General features: G+C 49.1%; 1 protein-coding gene across 2 annotated transcripts in view; it reads left to right on the top strand.

Moving 5' to 3' along the window:
- Nucleotides 1-409: 409 nt before the first annotated feature.
- The window catches only part of AP3B2 (adaptor related protein complex 3 subunit beta 2), a 39,757-nt gene continuing 15,953 nt past the window's right edge, over nucleotides 410-24,213 (top strand). For both annotated transcript variants that reach the window (XM_002749173.5, XM_017973317.3), the window contains exons 1-13: nucleotides 410-688; nucleotides 11,638-11,713; nucleotides 11,858-11,932; nucleotides 12,255-12,350; nucleotides 19,570-19,730; nucleotides 19,967-20,033; nucleotides 20,119-20,301; nucleotides 20,383-20,666; nucleotides 20,861-20,915; nucleotides 21,296-21,367; nucleotides 22,944-23,006; nucleotides 23,323-23,455; nucleotides 23,742-23,851. In XM_002749173.5, coding sequence (XP_002749219.1) covers nucleotides 576-688; nucleotides 11,638-11,713; nucleotides 11,858-11,932; nucleotides 12,255-12,350; nucleotides 19,570-19,730; nucleotides 19,967-20,033; nucleotides 20,119-20,301; nucleotides 20,383-20,666; nucleotides 20,861-20,915; nucleotides 21,296-21,367; nucleotides 22,944-23,006; nucleotides 23,323-23,455; nucleotides 23,742-23,851 — 1,488 coding nt within the window. In that variant the 5' untranslated portion in view covers nucleotides 410-575. The remainder of the gene's footprint in view (nucleotides 689-11,637; nucleotides 11,714-11,857; nucleotides 11,933-12,254; nucleotides 12,351-19,569; nucleotides 19,731-19,966; nucleotides 20,034-20,118; nucleotides 20,302-20,382; nucleotides 20,667-20,860; nucleotides 20,916-21,295; nucleotides 21,368-22,943; nucleotides 23,007-23,322; nucleotides 23,456-23,741; nucleotides 23,852-24,213) is intronic.

Raw genomic sequence — 24,213 nt, 5'->3', positions numbered from 1 at the left:
CCTCTGGTGCGGTGACCCCTTCCCGCTCTAGAACCCCCAGCCTGTGGGCACAGCCTTCTTTCCAGATCCCCGCTTTCCCTCCACGGCATGGGAAAGCATCCGCGCGCGCGTCTGGGGAGAGCGGAGCCCCTGGAGCCCGTCCCGCCGAGGGCAGGTGGTCGGGGCTGGGGGCAGGTGTTCCGCATCCCCTGGAAGACGGTTACAGCGTCCGTCCAGCAGCATCGCCCACCTCCATACCTGGAGATGGGCCAAGTCGCTTTAAAGGACGGGAGACGTCCTGGAAGGGAGGGCATTTCCGAGGGGTGGGCGGGGCCAGGCGCTGCCGCCCCGCCCCTGTCGCCCCCTTGCGGACACGCCCTCCACTCGGCTGGCGCCGGTGCCTTTAAGACCTCAGCGCGTGGCCCTGATTGAGAAATCCGCGCGCAGCCTCCGCCGTAGCACACTGAGGTCTCTTCTGAGCCCCGGCCGCCCCAGCTCCCTCGCCCGCCGGCCGGGTCCGCTCTCCCTTCCTCTGTCCCAGCCGGCCTGCGGCCCCGCAGCCTCCTCCCCAGCGAAGTCCTCTCCCTGGCCGCCCTATGTCGGCCGCCCCCGCCTACAGCGAAGACAAGGGCGGCTCCGCTGGCCCCGGGGAGCCCGAGTACGGCCACGACCCCGCGAGCGGTGGCATCTTCTCCTCTGACTACAAGCGGTGAGGAAGCCCGCCCGAAGGCTCGCGGGAGGGCCGGGCCGGGGCGAGACGCACGGGCACCATGGACAGCGCCCGGGCCCAGCGCCGGCCCCGCCCCGGTCGCGCCAACCGGAAGCCCGCCCGGCCTCCTCCTGCGGCCTCGCGCCCCGGCGCAACGCGGGCACCCCAGCCTCAGGGGCAGGCCTAGGACGCGGCGGTGGGCGGGGGGGGGGGGGTGCTTGCGGAAAGCCTCCGGTTTGCAGCGTTGCGTTACGGATTCCCTTTTTCGTGCTAGGCGGGTTGGCTTACCAAAAGAGTGGGGGAGGGGTCTGAGTCAGCGAACTTGAATTTGAGCCTGGGGCCTCTCCAGGAAGGCGGGCCCTGGATGTGCTAGCACAGCCTCCCAGCCTGACGGCTCCTGCAAATTCATTTCCCGTCTCTCTGGTCCCCATCTCCTTTGGCTCTCACATTCCTGCTCCCGCATTGTTTCTCTGGTTCAACGCCACCTTCCCACCCTCCCCCACCTTTGACTCATTCGTTTGTGTCTTCATTTGTTTTCTTCGTAAATTCTGCAACAAGCATGTGTTAAAGGCCAACGGTGTTGAGCCCTGAACTAGTCACAGAATACAACTGTGAACAGGAGACCCTTCTTGTCCTCAAGTTGCTCTAGAGGGGAGCACAGATGAAGAAACAGTCAGGGACTGTTGAGGGTAATGGGGGCAGTGGGAGCAGGGAGAGGACCTGGTCTCTGCTCCGGAGAGACGGGAGAGTGAAGTACGTTCCAGGCAGAGAAAAGGGTTTTCAGGAAGGTTGAGAGCCAGGCCACAATCACTGTGTGAGCCACTGCACTGGCCAGAAAAGGGGGTGGGGAGGACTCCTGGAGGGTTCTAAGCGAACGTCGTAATCAGATTGATATTTTAGAAGGATCTCAGGCTGCTGCATTGTGGAGGAGATTGGAGGTGGGCCAGATTGAGCAAGAGACGCGTGAGGTGGGTCTTGAAGTTCACGGGCTGGGCATGATGGTGGCCTAGACCAGGTGAGAGGCAGAAGATTTGAGACTGTGGAAGAGGTGGAAGCCTCAGACCGGATGATTAATTGGATATTGGGTGAGAGGTTAGAGGGACCGCTGGGAGATGAGGATGTTCCTGAGGTTACTAGTTTCTGCAACTGCATGGCTGGTGGTGTTATTCAGTGTAATTGGAAATAAAGATGTTACAAACAAATTTGTGGAAAATTAATGTTGAGCCTAGCTTTGGACATACTGAGATTATAAACTCTGAAGGACATATTACCCTATTAGGAAGCTGGATATTAGGATTTGGGTTCCAGGAAAGAGATTAGGGAATTATTAACATATGTATGTTAATTCAAGCCACAGAAGGAAGTGAAGATATCTCAGGGAGGGGGTATAAAATGAGTACAGACACTGCACAAGTCTGAACCATGAAGACACCAACTTTAGAGGTGACCAGAGAGCAGCAGAAAGTGTTTCAAGGTACCCAAGAAGTGAACTAAAGGCTGAAAGAAAATGTAACTTCAAGAAGGAGGGAGTGGTCAGTAGTTTCAATGCCCATTAAGGTCAATTCAAACAAGGAAAAAAAATTCATGACCATTGGTTGACAAAGAGAAGCTCAATTCCTTCCCACTCTTTTCCCCTCCTCCTGCCCTGGGAGACAAATTCTGGCAAAGTGAGATCAGGAACTAGATTTCCCCCCCCAATATTCTATTGTGGATGATTTAAACCATATAGAAAATGGAATAAATAATACAATGAATACATGTATATCATCCATCTAGATTCAACCGTCATTGACCTTGTGCCATGTTTGCTTTATCTAACCATCTATTCATATACTTTTTTTGTTTGAACCATGTTAAGTTGCAAAGATCATGAATGACCCTTCAGCCCCAAATTCTTAATCGGCATCTAAAGCCAGATTAAAATGAATAAAGAAACACATAGAAAGTGAATATATAGGGCCCGGCGCGGTGGCTCATGCCTGTAATCCCAGCACTTTGGGAGGCTGAGGTGGGTGTATCACAAGGTCAAGAGATCGAGACAATCCTGGTCAACATGGTGACCAGAAGAAACCCCGTCTCTACTAAAAATACAAAAAATTAGGGCATGGTGGCGCGTGCCTGTAATCCCAGCTACTCAGGAGGCTGAGGCAGGAGAATTGCCTGAACCCAGGAGGCGGAGGCTGCGGTGAGCCGAGATCGTGCCATTGCACTCCAGCCTGGGTAACAAGAGGGAAACTCCATCTCAAAAAAAAAAAAAAGTGAATAGATAAAACACAGTGTTAAAGTTGCTGGAGGAGAACCCCAGTTCAGGGAAGTTTGTCTATTTCGTTATTTTGGGTTTTTTTTGTTGTTGTTGTTTGTTTGTTTCATAAAATGTATGGCTCAACATTTTTGTTTATTATTAATATTAGGCTAGGAGAGCCTAGAGCAAGTGTAACTGCTGATGGGAAGCAGCCAGTGGTGGGAGAGAGGCTGAAGGGAAGAAGGGAGGTACAGACTGTTGAGTGATGGGAGGGGAGGCTTACAGAGCTGGGTGACAGAACTAGCCTGGGAGCAGGGAGGACCAGCTCTGCCCAGAGGGAAGAGAGCAGGAGGAGAGGAGAGTATAAATGCAGATGGAAGCTGAGCACAGTGGCTTATGCCTGTAATCCCAGCACTTTGGGAGGCTGAGGCGGACAGATCGCTTGAGGTCAAGAGTTAAAGACTAACCTGGCCAACATGTCGAAACCCTGACTTTACTAAAAATACAAAAATTAGCCGGTTGTGGTAATGCATGCCTATAATCCCAGCTATTCAGGAGGCTGAGGCAGGAGAATCACTTGAACCTGGGAGGTGGAGATTACAGTGAGCCAGGATGGCACCCTGCCCTCCAGCCTGGGCAACAGAGTGGGACTCTATCTCTAAATAAATAAATAAACGCAGATGGATGGGAGTCTGGGGCAGGGAGCTACAAGGGATTTTATCTAAAGCTTTTCCCTTTTTTGGGAAGCAAGTAGTGAAGCCACAAGGGCAAAGCTGGGAATGGGGACTTGAGGGTCAAAGGCATTTCAAATCAGTGATTAAAGCAAACCAGGCTGGGCGTGGTGGCTCATGCCTGTAATCCCAGCACTTTGGGAGGCCTAGGTGGGCAGATCACCTGAGGTTGGTGTCATGCCTGTTGCTCATGTAAAGAGACCACTAGACAGGCTTTGTGTGGGCAACAAGGCCGTTTATTTTGCACTTGGGTGCAAGCGGACGAAGTCCAAGAAAGGAGTAAGGCAAAGGGAGTAGGAAAGGGGATTGTTTATATAGGTTGGGGCAAATGGTCAGCTAAAGGTAGTATTCTGTCTTGGGGAGGAGGAAGTCACAGGATGCATGATCACAAGGTAGGGGTCATTTATTACAAACAGACATTATCATAAGGGTGGAGAGTATCGGTTGCGGTCAAAGGGGAGGGTGTTGCAGTCATAGTTACAGGGGTGGGAGTCTTGAGAAACACAGTGTCTGGGGGAATTTTTTGCAATGCTGAACAGAAATAATGGATGCGGGCTGCAGCAATTAGTTAAGGTAGGAACAAGTTGTTTTACTTCTTTCTGCGGCCACCTGGTTACTTGTGGTTGCTTCAGACTTTCTGGTTCCTGGACCACCCAGAGGTGTACGTGTGGGTCACCAAGGCTAAAATGGCCAGGCCTGGACTTGGAGGCCTAACAGTCGGGAGTTCGAGACCAGCCTGACCAACATGGAGAAACCCTGTATCTACTGAAAATACAAAAAACAGCCGGGTGTGGTGGCGTGTGCCTGTAATCCCAGCTACTCAGGAAGCTGCGGCAGGAGAATTGCTTGAACCCAGGAGGTGGAGGTTGCGATGGGTGGAGATCATGCCATTGCACTCCAGCCTGGGCAACAAGAGCACAACTTCATCTCAAAAAAAAAAAAAAGCCAACCACTACTGGTAGGGCAGTGGCATTGGAGCCCAGTGGGACAAGAGGGCCAAGGACGTGAGAGCAGTTGGAGGGATGGACACAGGGGTTGCAGGGGGAGGGTGCTAGGCCTGGAGGAACTAGAGATAAGAGAAGGTTGATGGGAAGGAATAAATCAAGGACCGGCTCTGGAAAGGCAGGTAAGGATTAAGATGCCTAGGGTCAGAGTGAGAAGAGGGTATATGAGATTTCTTAGGAGGCTGCAGTCTAATTGTGGCCATGGGACTGGAAGTGAAGAGGGCATCTCTCACCTCTCTGTCAACTCCACTGACCCTCTAGTCCCTTGTCCAGAGACTGGGGGTAGGCTTGGCCCCCTGTCTCTGCCCTTCTGTCTTTTGAGTCCTTTGTCTCTGAGCAGTGAAGAGGAAACCGGAGCCTCTCTCCCTGCCCGTGTCTGGTTACCAAGTTTTGAGGGCAGGCCGTCTGGTGACTGTGACAGGAGCCCCAGCACCCTGGCCAGCTTAGTTCTATCCTGGAGAAGGACCTGATGCAGCGATTCCTGCAGCTCCCGGGGGCCGTAGTGAGGCCCGGGGTCAGAGGGGCCTGCAAAGCTGATCAAGAAGCTGCTAGCCCTGTGCTGGTACCCGAAGGTGGGCCCCCACCCTGGTACCAGGCCTTGCAGCCTGAGGAGCTTCGGTGGCTGCAGGCCCAGGAGGAAGGCACCACCCCAGAAACATCCCTGGAAGGACCTTGCCCAGAGGCTGGCCAGAGCCAGAGCCAGCCACTACGGTATAGAGGGACCCCTGGGAACTCCCCACCCACACAGCTAGGAAGGCCAGGGATGGGCAGCTGCACTCTCAGCCCAGACCCCTTCAGGTCCCATCTCCTCAGATAGAGGCTTGGGCTCGCATTTAGGGTCCAGGCTGGGTGGAGAAGGTGGCCAGGGGCACAGTATGGGGGCTGAGAGTTTGAGTGAGGAGGGATGAGGGGCTTAACTCCCTGGAGGCTCTGAGGGGAGGAGGATAGTAACATATTTGAGGGTTGAGGTCCCACCTTGACCTTTTTCTACCCACAGTCTTCCCGCTGGAGTGGGCTCTGGGTGAGGTTTGGGGACAGGATGAAGCACAGACAGGGTTTGGCCAGCCACTCCCTGCCGGTGGACTGGAATTTAGGTGGGAAGGGGTGGCAGGGAGATGTATATCAGGAGAGGTGAGCATGACACTCCCAGTGCCATGCCGGACCCCCTGGCTGGCTCTGGCCACCCCCAGAAGAGTCCCTCAGGCCAGATCAGACTAGGGGTCAGGTCAGAGTGAGCACAGTGTAAGGGGATCGGACTATGGGAGATTGATGTTTCATGGCTTTAGGGTATTGTGGCTCTGTCCCAGCCTGTGCCTCTTGGGAATGGAAGCTGGTGGGAGTGAGGATGAGAGGCCCAGGGTAGTCTCACCCCAGGAAGTTACTGAGGTCTGTGACAGTGCACCTTCAACAGTCAATCCTGCCTGTGCTGTCTGCTTTAGGCTCTGTGGTCCTGCCCTCTCTCATTCCCCTTCTCTTTCAGGGGCCTGGAATGTACTTCCTAGGTTGGGTGGGGAGGATGCCCTAGGGCGTGTACATTTGACAGGCGCCTGTGGCATTTGTGGGTGCGGTGAGGAAGGGAACACCTAGAGTTAAAGGAGATTGGGCAAACGTGGCCCTCCTTCCACTGAAGTGCAGGGAAAAATCTGTCCCAGGGTGAACCCTGGGGCTGGATGTATTTGATCTTAGAAACCTGCATTTATCATCAAAAATCTCAACTAGGAGTCCACTGGCCGTTTCGGTGAATGAGATTGGAGAGGCTAAGTTATCTGTGTATTAGATGTGACTGTGGTGTGTATGTCTGTATGGGGTATGTGTGCGGTGGGTGTGTGTTTCTATGAGGGTTTGGGGGAGCAGGGGGAGGTCTTGTGTTGGCATATGTTTGTGGGGGACATGTGTGGGGTGTGTATGTTTCTATGAGGGTGTGAGGGAGCAGGGAGGGGGTCTCATGGTGGTATGTGTCTGTAGGGGGCATGTGTGCGGTGTATATGTCTCTGAGGGTGTGGTGGGGTGGGGAGATGTCTTGTGATAAATGTCTGTGGGGGACATGTGTGGGATATGTGTGTCTATATGAGAGTACGGGAGAGTAGGGAGAGGTCTCATGGTGGTATATGTCTGTGGGGGTTTGTGGGTGTGTAGGTGAGTTGTGTGGGAGTTTGTGTGTGTAGAGTTTTTCTATGGGAGGTGTCTGTGGGGGAGTGTGTTTCTCTGGGCATTGTGTAGGCAGGGTTTTGTGTGTGTGCGTGAGTTTATGTATGGATTCTACAAGTGTCTGTGGGGTCTGTAGGTAGGTTTGTGTGAGTGTGGGTCTGTCTGTGAGGTGAGGGTATGTCTGCGGTATATGTGGGTGGTATCAATGTGCAGTTGTCTGTGGGGTGTGCATACAGAGGATCCTGGGGTACAGTGTTGTGCATTCATATCTCAGGGAAGTTTGTGCCCAGCTCTGTCTTTGTTCCTAGGCCCTGGGTGCTGCCCAGGCCCAGCCAGCTCAATGGTCTGTACCTATATAGGCCCATGCCCCAGGTGTCCTGAGCTCAGCCTTCTACACACTAAGAAACTCACAGCCTGGTCTGCATTTGGGAGGGTAACAGGGTGATTTTCTTCTGGCCCTGGCCTGACCCTGGGAGAATAGAAGGTGTCCTCTCGTTTGGGGGTCATCCCCCCAGGTGGGGGAGTTTCAGATGACATGATGGGGCTGGATATTTTCTTCTCACATAATAGCTAGCAAGGGCTTCAGATAATGCTGAAAGGCATCATCTCTCTATTTTGCTTTCCCTCAAAAATCTTTTTAGGAAAGACAGTTTCTAAAATTCTTTGGATAGTGACTTCTTAGCACCCCTCTTCTCATTTTATGTTAGGTACTCACGTATTTCTGCAGCCCCGTGACTCAGGCACATGTTGTGGCGGGTTCTTCTCTTCCTCTCAGCACTGTCACTCATTTCTTAGCATCAGCAGCAGTCATTTCCCTCTTTATGGCTGTTAATCGTGTTCTTTCCTCTCCTAACACTGCTATCCCCAATTTCTGATTTTCTGTCATTTCTAAATGTTGCATGTCTGTGACTAACTTTGCACATGCTGATTTTTAATTTTTCTCAGTGGTGATATTTCTCAAGCTGGATTCTTGTTCCTAGGTCAAAGCTGTGGGTTACCAGAGTGTCATCTTGGAAATTAGTGTGTGTGAGTCCACACATACAGCTGCTCACTACATTTTGGAATTGTCTTGGCAACATATGAGTGTATCAGTTTCACACACTTTATCAATTGCATATAGACACATTTTTTCATGGGTTTATTCATAATTCTCTGATCACTTCTCGACCACCAGTTCAAGAAGTCCTCTGAGTATGGTTAGGCCCATGGTTCACTGCACAAGGGCATCTGGCCAAGGAATACCAGCCCATGCTTCACTTACAGAATGGGGAGCAACAGCTCAGGGCTGTGTCCACCTGGTGGGGCATGCAGATGGCACATAGGCTTGCAGCAGCCCTGACAGTGAATGCTGGAGAGAGACCTTCACATATATCAGTTCCTTATCTTTTATTTTTTCTTTTTTTTTGAGACGGGGTCTCCCTCTTTCCCAGGCTGGGGTGCAGTGGTGTGTCTCAGCTCACTGCAACCTCTGCCTCCTAGGTTCAAGCAATTCTCATGCCTCTCAGCCTCCTGAGTAGCTGGGATTACAGGTGTGCATCACCATGCCTGGCTAATTTTTGTATTTTTAGTAGAGATGGGGTTTCATCATGTTGGCCAGGCTGGTCTCAAATTCCTGACCTCAAATGATCTGCCCAACTTAGCCTTCCAAAGTGCTGGAATTATAATAAGGGTGAGCCACTGCACCCGGCCTCTATTTTGAATATTGAACTTTGATTTACCGTATCTAAATATTTTCCCTTTTGTTGTTGTTATGGGCTGAATTATGTCCCTCCAAAGTGCATATGTTGAAGACCTAACCCTCAGTACCTCAGAGTGTTACCTTTGAGGCGATTAAGTTAAAATGAGGTTAATAAGGGGGGGCCCTAATCCACTATCACTGACTTGTCTATAAGAAGAGGAAATTTGAATATAGGCACACAGAGGGAAGACCATGTGAAGACACAGAGAAGATGGTTGTAAGAGACAGAAAAACCCAAGTTTCTTCTACTCTTATACTCACTACTCACCAGAGAATGCTTCATCTCTGGCCACAGAAATGGGTGGGGATTTCTCCCCACCAACAACCTATTCTCCAGTGGACATCAAGTGGGTATCTTCTTGTTCAAGACAATCTACCTGGAGCAGTGTTAGATTTTTTAGGTTAAGGGTTCAGTCCCACAAGACTGCCCTCCGCTTCAGATGCCAGTTGTATATGGTAAGTTGTCACCTATACCTCTGACCAACCTGGCTATAAATCAGGGGTTCCCAGGTCCACCTCCTTGGGTTCAGCTCTGTGAGTGGCTCACAGAACTCAGGAAAACTTTACTTACATTCACCCATTTATTATAAAGGATACAGACAAACACCAGATGAAGAGCTGCATAGGGAGAGGTATGGAAGGAGGGGTACAGAGCTCCCATGCCCTCTCCAGGCACCTCACCCTCCAGGCACCTTCACATGTTCCGCAGTCTAGAAGCTCTCCAAACCCTGTCCTTTCCATTTTTTATGAAGTCTTCATGATTCATCGTATCTTTGGCCATGTGATCAACTCAGCTGTCAGACCCACTCCCCATTCTCCAGAGGTCAAATGGTGGAATTGAAAGGTTCAACCCTTGGCTGGGCACAGTGACTGATGCCTGTAATCCCAGCACTTTGAGAGGCCAAGGCAGATGGATCACTTGAGGTTGGGAGTTCGAGACCAACCTGGCCAACATGATGATACCTCATCTCTACTAAAAATACAAAAATTAGTCAGGTTTGGTGGCAGGTGCCTGTAGACCCAGCTACTTGGGAGGCTAGGGCAGGAGAATCACTTCAACCCAAAAGGTGGAGGTTGCAGTGAGCCGAGATCGCACCACTGTACCACTCCAACCTGGGTGACAGAGCGAGACTCAGTGTCATCAAAAAAAATTCCAACCATCCCATAACAAAAGAGGCTCCTATCACCCAGGAAATTCCAAGGGATTTAGGCATTCCATGTGAGATGTTCCTATCACTCAGGACGTTACAAAAGTCTTAGGATCTCTGCGTGAGTAACTGGGTGGAAGACCAAATATTAGAACAAAGGTTCTCCTGGCATCCCTGTCATCAAGAGTTTTAGGAGCTCTGTCTCAGGAGTGGGATATAGAGACTGAATATATATTTCTTTACAATATCACAAGAGCCATCTACAAGCCAAAGAAAGAGGTCCCAGAAGAAACCAATCCTCCTGAAACCTTAATCTTAGACTTTCAGCCGCCAGAACTGTGAGAAAATAAATTTATGTTGTTTAAGCCATCATCTGTACTACTTTTTTTTTTGAGATAAGATCTTGCTTTGTTGCCAAGGCTGAAGCGTAGTAGCACAATCATAGCTCCCTGTAGCCTCCAACATCTCAATGTAAGCTATCCTCCCACCTCAGCCTCCTGAGTGGCTGGCACTACAGGCATATGCCACCAGGCCTGGCTAATTTTTTAATTTTTGTAGAAACAGGATCTGACTATGTTGACCAGGCTGGTTGCAACTCCCAAGCTCAAGCAATCTTCCTGCCTTAGTCTTCCAAAGTGCTGGGATTACAAGTGTGAGCCACCATGCCTAGCCTATGGTTCTTTGTTATGGTGGTTCTAGGAAGCTAGTATAGTTGCCTTATTTTTCTCATAAATTTAGTTTTTTATATACCAAAGTTTTTTTTTGAGACGGAGTTTCGTTCTTGTTACCCAGGCTGGAGTGCCATGGCGTGATCTCGGCTCACCGCAACCTCCACCTCCTGGGTTCAGGCAATTCTCCTGCCTCAGCCTCCTGAGTAGCTGGGATTACAGGCACATGCCACCATGCCCAGCTAATTTTTTGTATTTTTAGTAGAGACAGGGTTTCACCATGTTGACCAGGATGGTCTCGATCCCTTGACCTCATGATGCATCCGCCTCGGCCTCCCAAAGTGCTGGCATCACAGGTGTGAGCCACCGCCGGCTCAATCTGCTTGTCCTTCTTATCCATCCAACCGGTCCTGTTCCCTGAGCCAGGTCCATACTTTCCCACCCCAAAGCCTTCCTGTTGCCTCCTGGCTCTCTGTTCCTGGCTGCATTCACTTCCTACACTGCTGTATCAAAGTACCACAGTTGGGTTGGGACAGCTTGGGACAATAGAAATGAATTGTCTGACAGCTCTGGAGGCCAAAAGTCTGAACTCAATGTGTTGGCAGGACCATGCTCCCTCTAAAAGCCATAGGGGAATCCTTCCTTGCCCCTTCTAGCTTCTGGTTGTTTGCTGGCAGTCTCTAGTGTTCCCTGGCTTATAGATGCATCTCTCTACTCCTCTGCCTTCACATGGTCTTCTCCCTGTATCTGTCTCTTTAAATGCCTTTTTTTGTTTTAATTTCAATGTAATCTATTTTTTGTAGACACATTGTTTCACCATGTTGCCCAGGCTGGCCTTGAACTCTAGGGCTTAAGTGATCCTCCTGCCTCGGCTTTCCAAAGTGCAGGGATTACAGGCATGAGCCACCTCACCCAGCCCACATGGCAGTCTTCTCATAGGAAATCAGAATATGGGACTAAGAGACCCACTCTACTAGAGTAGGATTGCATTTAACTAATTACATCTGCAACAACTCTGTTTCAAAATATGGTTACATTCTGAGGTACTAGGGGTTAAGATGTAAACATATGCTTTTAGGAGAGTCACAGCTCAACCCATAATAATAGCTGGCTGCATGTTTCCCCTGATCTGTGCTCTCTGGTCCCTCCTCAGGTTGGGTCCTGTCTGAGCCTCCCCTGGCCATGTCCCTTCTTTCTGCCTGGACCCTCCTTGATTAATACCCCATCCCCAGCCTTGTGCCCTCAGCTGACCCCTTGTGCCTCCCCCTAGGCATGATGATCTCAAGGAGATGCTGGACACCAACAAGGATTCCCTCAAGCTGGAGGCCATGAAGAGGATTGTGGCGGTGAGAGGGGAAGGAAGGGGCCTCCCTCGGGGCGGGGCCTGGGTGTCCAAGTGCAGCTCTCCTTAGCTCCTTGTGGACCTTCCCCTAATCAATGCTGTGCCTCCCTCCTCGTCCCACTTCCCCTACCTTGACCCCACCACCCAGATGATTGCCCGAGGAAAGAATGCTTCAGACCTGTTTCCTGCAGTGGTGAAGAACGTGGCCTGTAAGAACATAGAGGTGAGCACTATCCAGCAAGGGATCACTTGTCCTCACCTCTCCCAGGACCAAACTCTTCTGGGGTGAGGAAGGAAATGATTCAGCCCCTGGGGTTCCACCCTGCTCGGAAATATCCCTGAGCCAGGAGAAGACACTGTCTCCATGTCCCTGAACTGGATGTGGATCAGGGTAAAGGACCTGGATACACTCAGGGGTGCTCTCTCCCACTGGAAGAATTTGTCCTGTGAACCACAGCTGGCTGGGGTGATAATATCCCAGGGGTAGTGGGGCGGGCACAGGTCCCTGCTGAGAAGCCTTCTGCTGAGAAACCTTCTCTCCCCAGGTAAAGAAGCTTGTCTACGTGTACCTGGTACGCTACGCTGAGGAGCAGCAAGACCTGGCCCTGCTGTCTATCTCCACCTTCCAACGTGGCCTAAAGGTCAGGGGTCTCGGTTTGCCTCCCAGGGCCTGGGCCTCGTTGGTGCTGTACTGGAGGAGTAGGCCCAGGGAGAGGCCATGTGCATGGGAGTTGGCTCTGTAGACCCCTTCCTACCTGCCCAAAGTTGGGAGGGTCACAGTCAGGAGAGGCCATCCAGACACTTATAGAGTGGAAGCCAGGCTCAGAAGGTGCATAAGAGATGAAGTGGGTATCCAGGGCCCCTGTCTCTCCTCCTCCCAGGAGCCTATGAGATAATGGCTGCCTCTAGTATGAACCACTTGAGTCACTGGAGAGTGGAGAGTCTGACAATGGAGAGCCCCTTAGCCCTCACCCCGCTTTGGGTAAAGGTGTGAATAGTGGTCCACAGCCAGGTAGAATTCAATCTTTAGCATGGCCTGAATCTCCCACTCCATTCTCACCTTTTGTTTCATTTTCCCCAAGGCTTCTGGTTGGATTCACATATATTAGATGCATGCAGACATCTCCACTGAGGGCTTTTCTGGCTAGTGTAAGATATCTTGAGAGTAAATGTAGCCATATCAAGGCCATTCTCTCTCCCCGCATCAGCTTTTTCAGCTCTGATTACAACCGTTAACTCCCCTGTTTTTGCATACATTTATTTATCTATTTATGAGAGAGGGTCTCACTCTGTTGCCCAGGCTGGAGTGCAGTGGTGTAATCACGGCTCACTGCATCCTCGACCTCCTTGAGTTCAGGTGATTCTCCCACCTCTGTCTCCTGAGTAGCTGTGACTACAGGTGTGCACCACCATGCCTGGCTAATTTTTTTGTAGTTTTTGTAGAGTCGGGATTTCACCATGTTGCCCAGGCTGGTCTCAGACTCCTAGGCTCAAGTGGCCTCAGCCTCCCAAAGTGCTGGAATTACAAGCATGAGCCCCCACTTTTAGTTCAAATTTCTGTGAGAGATTCTGAAAGGTTTAGCTCATCTTTTCATATCCAGAAGTTCTGTAGGTTGTTGGGCAGACAGAATTGACTGCTCAAGTCCAGGGTCCACCCCTTGTCCAATTTGCTATGGCCAGCAAGTGGGGTTGACAGTTGGCTTCTTTGGGGCAAGGGTAGAAAGCATGGTCATTTGCATATACAGTTCATCCATTTAGCAAATACTTGGGTGTCTCCATGCCACACATTGTGCTAGGTATCTGTTTACAAGTCAAAACCATGGAATCCATCTTATATTGGCAAGTAATCTTTTGGTTTGAATAAGGGTTAAGTCATTTTATAAAAAATATGAAATTGTTGCAGATTTTCACCTACAGTCTCTACCAACTGCCCCTTTCCTCCTTTTAGAAAACCAGAGCTCATTTAGTCTAACTTGATGTGATAATTTCTTTCTGCAAAGAGCCAAATAGTATTTTAGATTTTGTAGGACATGTAGTCTCAACTATGCAATTATTCAGTTTTGCCGTTATGGTGTAAAAGTAGCTATAAACAAGTGGGCGTGGCCATGTTCCAATAAATCTATATAAAAAACAGGCAATAGACAGATTTTATCTGAGGGCTGTAGCATGCCGGCCTTTGCTCTAGAACATCTCTGAAAAGTCATCTTTTCTGATAGTGACCTTACTCCTTCATAAGGCAACTTGCTCCATCTCAAGACAACTACCACTATTTGGGGTGTTTTTTAAACCATTATATTTTGTTGAAAGCTCCACAACTATAATTTTTAAAAATTGATTTCAGGCTGGGTGTGGTGGCTCATGCCTGTAATCCCAGCACTTTGGGAGGCTGAGGTGGGCAAATCACGAGGTTAGGAGTTTGAGACCAGCCTGGCCAACATGGTGAAACCCCATCTCTACTAAAAATACAAAAATTAGCTAGGCATGTTGGCAGGTGCCTGTAATCCCAGCTATTTGTGAGGCTGAGGCAGGAGAATCGCTTGAACCCGGGAGGCGGAGGTTGCAGTGAGCCGAGATCACACCACTGCACGAGATCGCGCCACTGCACTTCATCCAGCCCAGGCGACAGTGCAAGACTCTGTCTCAAAAAAAAAAAATTGATTTCAGGCTGTATTGCATAATGATTATGTCTGTGAATAGCCACTGTACTCCAGCCTGGGCAACATAGGGAGACCCTGTATCTAAAAAATAAAAAATAAAATAAAATAAACTACAGGTTCACAAAAGGCATAAAGAATAATATAATGAATATCCATACATCCAGTATAAGAAATGAAACATTTCTCAAACAGCCAAAGCCTCCTATGTGTCTTCTCTTGTTTGTCATTCATATGTATGTATTTATTCCTGTACTACTAATTTACATATTCCTAAGCAATATAAAATATTTTGTAAATGGTGTCATCATACTATATATGTATTCCTTTAAAACTTGTTTTCTTTTTTTTTTGTCACTGACTTTTGGTCTCTCCTGTACATTGGAACCAATCATTTTAACCCAGCCTTCTCCCTTCTTTTTATCAGCCCAGGCTAGGGCTGTGTTCACTTTCTTAGGAGACCTGTCATGTAATCAAACCTCTGACTGGCAAGCAGATAATCCAGGTCACCCTACATCTTGTCTTTGTACAGTTGGTTCCTTGAACCCCGTATGAAACCCTGCTCCATTTGATTTTATCAGTTTAGCACAGGGTCCAAGCCAGGGTGATTCTGACTCTTAATTATGTCCCTCCTGATTTTGTGTCTTCTTTCAAGATATTGATAAGCTATTTGGACCAGGGCAAAAGACTGAGGCATAGCATGTTTCCAGGTTGACACTGATCTGTTAATAAACCTTCCCCAAGTACATTTCACCAAGTTGTAGACCCACCTGACTGTACAGACAGCTGGCATTTTTCTATCTTGTTAAGAAGGATCTTATTTAATAGCAAAAACTAAATAAATAAATAAATGACACTTTTCATGAGCAAAGGGTTGTGGGTGACACAGAGATAAAACAGATTGAATTCTGCTCTTAAAAATGTTTGGCTCTTAGGTGAAACAAAAGGCCTACCTAAAAAATGGCAATGCAGGAGATGCTATGAGATTTCCACAAACATTGCTGAAATCAAGATACACAGTACTAATATCTACCAGCCTAGTTACCCCATCAAAAAGGAAAACAGATTTTTTTGATAACTTTCTGTGAATCTGTAATCATTTCCCAGATAAAACGTTCATACACACAAAAAAAGGAAAACAGGCTTTAGCAGTTGATATGATTGTTTCTAAAAAACACAGACTCCTTCCTTTTTAATAAATGCTTCTAACCCATCAGTTCCAGAATTTTGTCAGGAATTAGCATCAATTTTACCTGCAAATGTGAGGATCTTGTCTTTCTCCATTTCAGAAAGTCAGGGTAACATCTGTCCTTCTTTAGTGTCCCTATTCCCATCATTCTCTAAGCTTAATAGTACAGGTACACCTCATTTTATTGTACTTTGCTTTATTGCACTTTGCAGATACTGCACTTTTTACAAATTGAAGGTTTGTGGCAACCCTACATCAATCAAGTCTATCGGTGTCATTTTTCCAACAGTATGTGCTCACATTTTGCCTCTGTCACATTCTGGTAATTCTCAAAATATTCTGAACTTCTTAATGATTATTATATCTGTTATGGTGATCAGTGATCTTTGATGTTACTCTAGTAATTGTTTTGTGGTGCCACAAACCATGCCCAGAGATGACAGTGCAATTAATTGATAAATGTTGTGTGTGTTCTGACAGTTCCCCCATCTCCTTTACCTTGGGCCTCTTTCTTCCCTGAGACACAACAATATTGAAATTAGACCAGCTAATTACCCTCCAATGGCCCGTAAGTGTTCAGGTGAAAGGAACAACCACACATCTCTCACTTTAAATCAAAAGCTAGAAATGGTTAGGCTTAGTGAAGAAGGTATATTGAAAGCCGTGACAGACTGAAAGCTAGGTCTCTTGCTCCAAACATTTAGCCAAGTTGTGAATGCAAAGCAAAAGGTCTTGAAGGCAGTGAAAGGTGCTACTCCAGGCTGGGCATGGTGGCTCACACCTGTAATCCCAGCACTTTGGGAGGCGAGGCAGGAGGATCACTTGAGACTAGGGGTTCAAGACCATCCTGGGCAACATAGCAAGACCATCTCTACAAAAAATTTAAAACAATTAGCCTGGTGTGGTGGTACGCACCTGTGGTCCTAGCTACTTGGGAGCTGAGTTGGGAGGATCACTTCCCAGAAGTTTGAGGTGCTACTCCAGTAAAGATATGAATGATAAAGAAAGCAAGACGGCCTTATTGCTGATATGGGAAAATTTGAGTGGTCTGGATAGAAGATCAAACCAGCTACCACATTCCCTTAAGCCAAAGCCTAATCCATAGACAGGTCCTAAATCTCTCCAATTCTATGATGGCTAAGAAAGGTGAGGAAGCTACAGAAGAAAACACAGAAGCTAGTGGAGGTTGGCTCATGAAATTCAAATACAGAAGCCATCTCCATAACATAAAAATGCAAAGTGAAGCAAAAGTACTGATGGAAAAGCTATAGCAAGTTGTCCAGAAGATCTAGCTAAGGTCATTGATGAAAGTGACTATGTTCAGTAAGAGATGCTCAATGTAAATGAAACAGCCTCTTACTGGAAGAAGATGCCATCTAGGATTTTCCTAGCTAGAGAGAAGTCAATGCCTGGCTTTGAAAAAACAGGCTGGAGCCTGGGCATGGCGGCTCACGCCTGTGATCCCAGCACTTTGGGAGCCAAGGCAGCCAGATCATGAGATCAGGAGATCGAGACCATCTTGGCCAACATAGTAAAACCCCGTCTCTACCAAAAATACACACACACACACACACACACACACACACTTAGCTGTGTGTGGTAGCACATGCCTGTAGTCCTAGCTACTCAGGAGGCTGAGGCAGAAGAATTACTTAAACCTGGGAGGCAGAGGTTGCAGTGAGCTGAGATCATACCACTGCACTCCAGCCTGGTGACAGAGGGAAACTTTGTCTCCAAAAAATTTTTTTTAAATAAAATAAAAAAAACAGGCTGGTTCTTGTTAGGGGCTAATGCAGCTAGTGACTTTAAGTTGAGGCCAGTGCTCATTGACCATTCTCAAAATTCTGGGGTCCTTAAGAATTATGGCAAATTGACTCTGCCTGTGCTCTATCAATAGAACAACAAAGCCATGACAGCACATCTGTTTGCAGTTATGGTTTATTGAATTTTTTAAGCCCATTATTGATGCTTAGAGAAAAAGATTCCTTTCATAATATTACTGCTCACTGACAATGCACTTGGTCACTCAAGAGCTTTGATGGAGATGTACGAGGACATTAATGATTTCATGCCTGCTAACACAGGATCAGTTCTGCAGCCTATGGATCAAGGAGTAATTTTGACTTTAAAGTTTTTTTTTAAAATCTCAAAGGCTGCTAGCTTTGACTTTAAAGTCTTATTTAAGAAATACATCTCGTGGCCCGTGCAGTGGCTCATGCCTGTAATCTCAGCACTTTGTGAGGGTGAGGCAGGCAGATCACAAGGTTAAGAGATCGAGACCATCCTGGCCAACATGGTGAAACCCTGTCTCTACTAGAAATACAAAAATTAGCTGGAAGAAGTTGATTGCAAGCTCCATGGATGACTTTGAGGGGTTCAAGACTTCTGTGGAGAAAGTAACTACATATGTGGTGGAAATAGCAACAGAAGCAGAATGAAAAGTGAACTCTGAAAATGTGACTGAATTGCTGCAATCTCATGATAAAACTTGAACGCATGAGGACTTGCTTCTTAGGGATGAACAAAGAAAGGGCTTTCTTAAAATGGAACCTACTCCTGGTGCAGATGCTATGAACATTGTTGAAATGACAACAAAGGATTTAGAATATTACATAAACGTAGTTGGTAAAACAGAGGGAGAGTTAAAGAGGATTGGCTTCAAAAAAAATTTTTTTGGGGGGAGAGACTGGGGTCTCCCTTTGTTACTCAGGCCAGTCTTGAACTCCTAGGCTCAAGCAATCTTCCTACCTCAGCCTCCCAGAGTGTTGGGATTACAGGCATGAGCCATCACGCCTAGTGTACGTTGTTTTTTTAAGACATAATGCTATTGCTTGCTTAGTAGACTACAGTATAAACTTATTTTTCTTTCTTGGAGATAGGATCTCACTCTGTTGCTCAGTCTGGAGTACATTGGCATGAACATACATAGCTCATTTTGGCCTCAAACTCCCTGGGCTCAAGTTATTCTCTCACTTCAGGTTCCCAAGTAGTTGTAACTATAAACATAACTTGTATGCACCAGGAAACCAAAAACTTTATGTGACTCATTTTAGTGTGACATTTGCTTTATTGCTGAAGTCTAGAATCAAACCCACAATATTTCCGAGGTATGCCTGTTTTTACACCTGTTGATTATGATAGTGGGAAGACAGTCCTAAGCCGCATGATCACAATACAGTGTAACTAATGCTTTTGTAAGTTCTGTATAGGATGCAATAGAAATAAAGAGGAAGGGCTTGAGGTTGGGTGCCGTGGCTCATGTCTGTAATCCCAGCACTTTGAGAGGCTGAGGTGGGCAGATCACTTGAAGCCAGGAGTTCAAGACCGGCCTGGCCAACATGGTGAAACCCCATATCTACTAAAAATACAAAAAATTAGCTGAGCATTGGTGGCATGTGCCTGTGGTCCCAGCTTCCCAGGAGGCTGAGGCAGGAGAATCGCTTGAACCCAGGAGGCGGAGGTTTCAGTGAGCTGAGACTGTGCCACTGCACTCTAGCCTGGGTGACAGAGCAAGACTGCATCTCAAAGAAGGAAAAAAAAAAAAAAAAGAAGGAAGGGCCTACACACCTATCCTGTTTTAAACATGGTGGAAGAACAGCAGCTTTTGCAAGGATTGCTGGGAGAAGGGAGCGTAAGGCTGAGCTCCAGAAGGAAGACCAGCTTGCATCTGCTGGGCAGTCACCTCAGGCATTAAAACAGACACCCTCCAAAAAACCTTTACAAGGAACAGGAACTGTTTTAGGTGTTTCAGCAACTTTAGGTGTTCTAAAAGTTTTTCAGTTTTTCTGGAAGTGAAGCTGCCTATTGCAACACCTGTTCATGTGTCAGATTTCTGCAACCAGAGTCAAAATTAGGTGTCTCCCATGTACCCAGCACTGGCACACCATCCAGGCTCCGTTCAGGGGGCAGGGAAGCAAGAGCTGGTGGTCGCCGGGGACAGTGACTTCCAAAGGTGTGGCCTCCCCCATCAGGGCACCTGGTGACCTTTCATAGCTCTGCCTCCACCTCTGCCTCTAGGACCCCAACCAGCTGATTCGTGCCAGTGCCCTCCGTGTCCTCTCTAGCATCCGTGTGCCCATCATAGTGCCCATCATGATGCTAGCTATTAAGGAAGCTGCCTCGGACATGTCACCCTATGTGCGGAAAACAGCTGCTCACGCCATCCCTAAACTCTACAGGTATGCCCAGCCTTGTCCCATGCTCCCCAGGGGGCTGGCTCCTATTTCCCAACCCACCCCTGTCCTTTCCTAAGTCTTGCCCACTGCTTCTCAGAGGGTTTGGGGAAGGCAGTTTGGGGAACTGACAGAGATGGAGAACAACAGGGTTGCAGTGCAGGAGGTGAGCATGACTTGGGCAGATACTGGGAAAGCTGGGGCCGAGAGAGGCAACTTCCCCTCACCGATTTCTCCCTCAGTTTGGACTCTGACCAGAAGGATCAGCTGATAGAAGTCATTGAGAAGCTTCTGGCCGACAAGACCACGGTGCGTGTATAGAGGCACTCTGGGAGGGGTAGTGACCGACAGCCGGCCTTCCATCCTTCGCCTCTCGCCTTTGTTCTTTCCCCAGCTGGTGGCTGGCAGCGTGGTGATGGCCTTCGAAGAGGTCTGCCCGGAGCGCATCGACCTGATTCACAAAAACTACCGGAAACTCTGTAACCTACTGATCGACGTGGAGGAGTGGGGCCAGGTGGTCATCATCAGCATGCTCACCCGCTACGCCCGCACACAGTTCCTGAGCCCCACCCAGAACGTGAGTGGACCCCGCCCCGGCAGAGCAGGCGGGCAGGCATCCCCGGGAGGCGCCCACAGGCCCATCGGTCTCCCCATCCAGGAATCCCTGCTAGAGGAGAACGCGGAGAAAGCCTTTTATGGCTCGGAGGAGGACGAGGCTAAGGGCGCGGGATCGGAGGATGCGGCCGCTGCGGCACTCCCCGCCCGAAAGCCCTACGTCATGGACCCAGACCACCGGCTGCTGCTGCGCAACACCAAGCCCCTGCTGCAGAGCCGCAGCGCCGCGGTAGTCATGGCGGTGGCGCAGCTCTACTTCCACCTGGCCCCCAAGGCGGAGGTGGGCGTCATCGCCAAGGCGCTAGTGCGCCTGCTGCGCAGTCACAGGTACGCCCCAGCCCTCGCCCCCTGCCTCCTGCCCTAGTCCCGCGCTGCCCGGCCCCGCCCCCCTCACGCCTACCAGCCGCCTCCTCATCGGCCCTCCGCCCGGGTCCTCTACCCCCAACGACTTGCCCCATCCTTTCCCTCATTTGCTGCCCCTTGCCGCAACCGAGGGTCCCTCTGACCCGTCCTCTCTGCAGTGAGGTGCAGTACGTCGTGCTCCAGAACGTGGCCACCATGTCCATCAAGCGCCGGGTGAGCCTGAGACCGCGGGCCTGTCGTCGTGGTCCCAGGGCCGCTTCTGCAGGATCTGGAGGCGCTGTCGGGCTGGGACTGGGGCCGTGGAAAGCGAAGATAGAGGAACACCCTGGCTGTGCAGAGGATGGGGCAGGGGAGACCACAAACACAGATAGGGAGCAGGGCCTGGATCCTGAGGGGCTGCTGAGGTGGGATGCCCAGTGGAAAAAGAGCTGGTCAGATCTGAGATAGACGAGGGAAGACTTGAGGAGTGGAGGGCAGTGATGAGGAGTCAAGGATCCTGGGCGCTCGGTCAGGATAGGAGGGGTATCTCTGGGCAGTGAGGCAGGCGTGGGCCTGCGGTGGAGCTGCCTGACTGACTGCCTCTCTTGTGCCAGGGTATGTTTGAGCCCTACCTGAAGAGCTTCTATATCAGGTCCACCGACCCCACCCAGATCAAGATCCTGAAGGTGAGTGAGGCACAGAAGTGCATGTGCCTCCCAGCCCTCTCCATTCGACGGACCCACTCAGATAACTCACAGTGGCCCCCTTGGTGCCTGCCTACTTCTGGGGCTGAGCCCAGGAGCCCATGACTTCCCCAGCTGGAGCTGTTTGTTCAGGGAACTGGGCTAAGGAGGGTCAGGGGGAGAAGGGAACTGCTCTTTGCCTAGTACGTGGTATATAGCTGCTATTCTTCATATACGAAATAACCTGATAGCACTTCATAATAATCTCAGGATATGTACATTATATTCCTTTTATAAAAATGTAGACTCTGGCCGAGCACGGTGGTTCACACCTGTAATCCCAGCACTTTAAGAGGCCGAGGCCGGCAGATCACCTGAGGTCAGGAGTTCCAGACCAACCTGGCCAACATGGTGAAACCCCATCTCTACTAAAAATACAAAAATTAGCCAGGTGTGGTGGTGGGCACCTGTAATCCCAGCTACTTGGGAGACTGAGGCAGGAGAATCACTTGAACCTGGGAGGCAGAGGTTGCAGTGAGCTGAGATCACACCACTGCACTCCAACCTGGGTGACAAGAGCAAAACTCCGTCTCAAAAGAAAAAAAAAAAAAAAGAGTGGACTTGGGGAGGTAATTGCCCCAGGTCACACAGTTCTGCTATTCTGCTGACTCCAAGGTTCATCCTTTTCACACTGCAGGTTTCTGTGTTCCACCCACAGTGTTATGGCCCCCACATGCCTGCCCCCTCAGGCTTTCCTGCAAACATTCAGAGACAAGGAAAGTGGTAGGAGCCCATACCTCCATTTGATTACTGCTCTGCTGCCTCATCATTGAGTGATTTCCTTTAGCAACAGTTAATCCTCCTAACCCTTGTGAACATCCACTGTGTTCTAGGGGTGCAAGATGGAGCAAACGAATCAGGGACCCTGCCTTTGTGGAGCTTACAGCTGGGGGAATGAGGGGACATTAAGTAGCTAACCACAGGCAAATGTAAAAGTACGTTTAAGAAATATGGAAGAAAGTATGGAGAGCCATAAGGGCATAAAATAGGGAGACTTCATGTAGTCTGGTTTCAGGGAAGTTTTCCTGGGGGATATGAGACTTGAGCTGAAGCCTGGGAGATGAACATGAATTATGCAGGGACAGAAATGGGAAGAACTGCTCCATGCAGAGGAAAACAGCATCTGCGAAGACCCTGGGTTACGAAGTGGAGTGGGACTGGGGCCTGGAAAGCAAGGGGGAGAGTGATGGGAGATGGGAGGTAGACAGCAGGCAGATCATTCAGGGACTTACAGACCATGGTGAAGACGATGATCTTCATCCTAAAAGTGATAGGAAGCTTTACGTTTTCAATGGAGTAGGGAGGTGACATGACCATACTATAAGCATACTCTGTAGGAAAACTGGTCCTCTTGATTTCTAGACAAGTTTCATAACCTGTCAGTTCCCTCATCAGTGTGAGGATGATGCAGGGCTGTCATGAGGACTGTTTTCTGGTCTGCGAAGTGTATTTGGAATGAAAACACAGAAAGCCCACTGGCCACCCCACCCATTTTCTGCCTTTCCACCCCTCCCCGCAGCTGGAAGTGCTGACAAACCTGGCCAATGAGACCAACATTCCTACTGTCCTACGGGAATTCCAGGTACAGGAAAGCTCCCAGTCAGAATGGCCTGGGAGAGATGCCCATTAGATCCTTGTGCTCAGTGAAAATTGCCCTGGTGGATCAGACCTCCTCTTATGACTCCAAAGCTGGAGAAATTATTATCTTATGTTCCCCTTCCAATGTCTGTGGCTGGCTTTGGGCCAAGGAATCACTTGATTGGGGGTGGAGGTATCACTCTCTTTCTCAAGTCTTAGTCTCTGGCATGATGAGTCATAAAATGAGGGGCTACCACCTTCTTGAAGTTCACCCTCAAGCCTGCAGGGTCACTGAGGGACTTCTTTGTCATATTCCACAGACCTATATTCGCAGCATGGACAAGGACTTTGTGGCAGCTACGATCCAGGCCATTGGACGCTGTGCAACTAACATTGGCCGAGTCCGTGACACCTGCCTCAATGGCCTGGTGCAGCTGCTGTCCAACCGTGATGGTCAGTGTTTGCTTGAGTGTCTAACCATGATGATCAGTGAGTGTCCGTCTGCAGGTCTGACTTTGCTGGTCGGCAGATATCTAACAGTCTGCCTAGGCACAATGTGTGTCCATTGGTCTGTCTGTCTTGATCTGGCCCCAAGTGTTCCTACACCTCTGAGGGCTGCTAGAGAAGTGCAGGGGTTAAGAAAAAGAGCCAAGGGCCTGGGGGATTGCAGGTGTGTCTGTCCACCTGAGTGTGGCCATCTGACTGTCCCAGGGTCCACACACTCATTTTTGTTCCATAGAGCTTGTGGTTGCAGAGTCAGTGGTCGTCATTAAGAAATTGCTGCAGATGCAGCCAGCACAACATGGAGAGATCATCAAACACTTGGCAAAGCTTACAGACAACATCCAGGTGAGGGAGTAACCATTTTCAGTCCCCACCCCACTGTCCTCCCCATGATTTCAAGACCGTATAATTAAATACAGTAGCCTTATCAAAAGCAACTTCCAAGCCTTAGGTCTTCAGGTGGGAGGAGGAGAGACACTGGACCATGTGACCCTGACCTTGTTACCCAAGATTTGCCTTCCCTTTGGAGATCCTCACTGAGCACCATGGATTTTACCACTACTCTTGCTTTCTCTCTAAGGCTCTAGCCAACCATGATTGAGTGACAAATACTGTGTTTTTTCTATGGTACTACTAAGCTGAAATACCTAAACAAGCATTCCCAAAGATTCAGGAGAGTAACATGGAAATAAAGCACTAAGGGTACA

Source organism: Callithrix jacchus, chromosome 6 (genome assembly GCF_049354715.1).
Source record: "Callithrix jacchus isolate 240 chromosome 6, calJac240_pri, whole genome shotgun sequence".
Classification (NCBI taxonomy): domain Eukaryota; kingdom Metazoa; phylum Chordata; class Mammalia; order Primates; family Cebidae; genus Callithrix; species Callithrix jacchus.
Note: the sequence above shows the minus strand (reverse complement) of the source record. Positions and strands in the feature narration are given on the sequence as shown.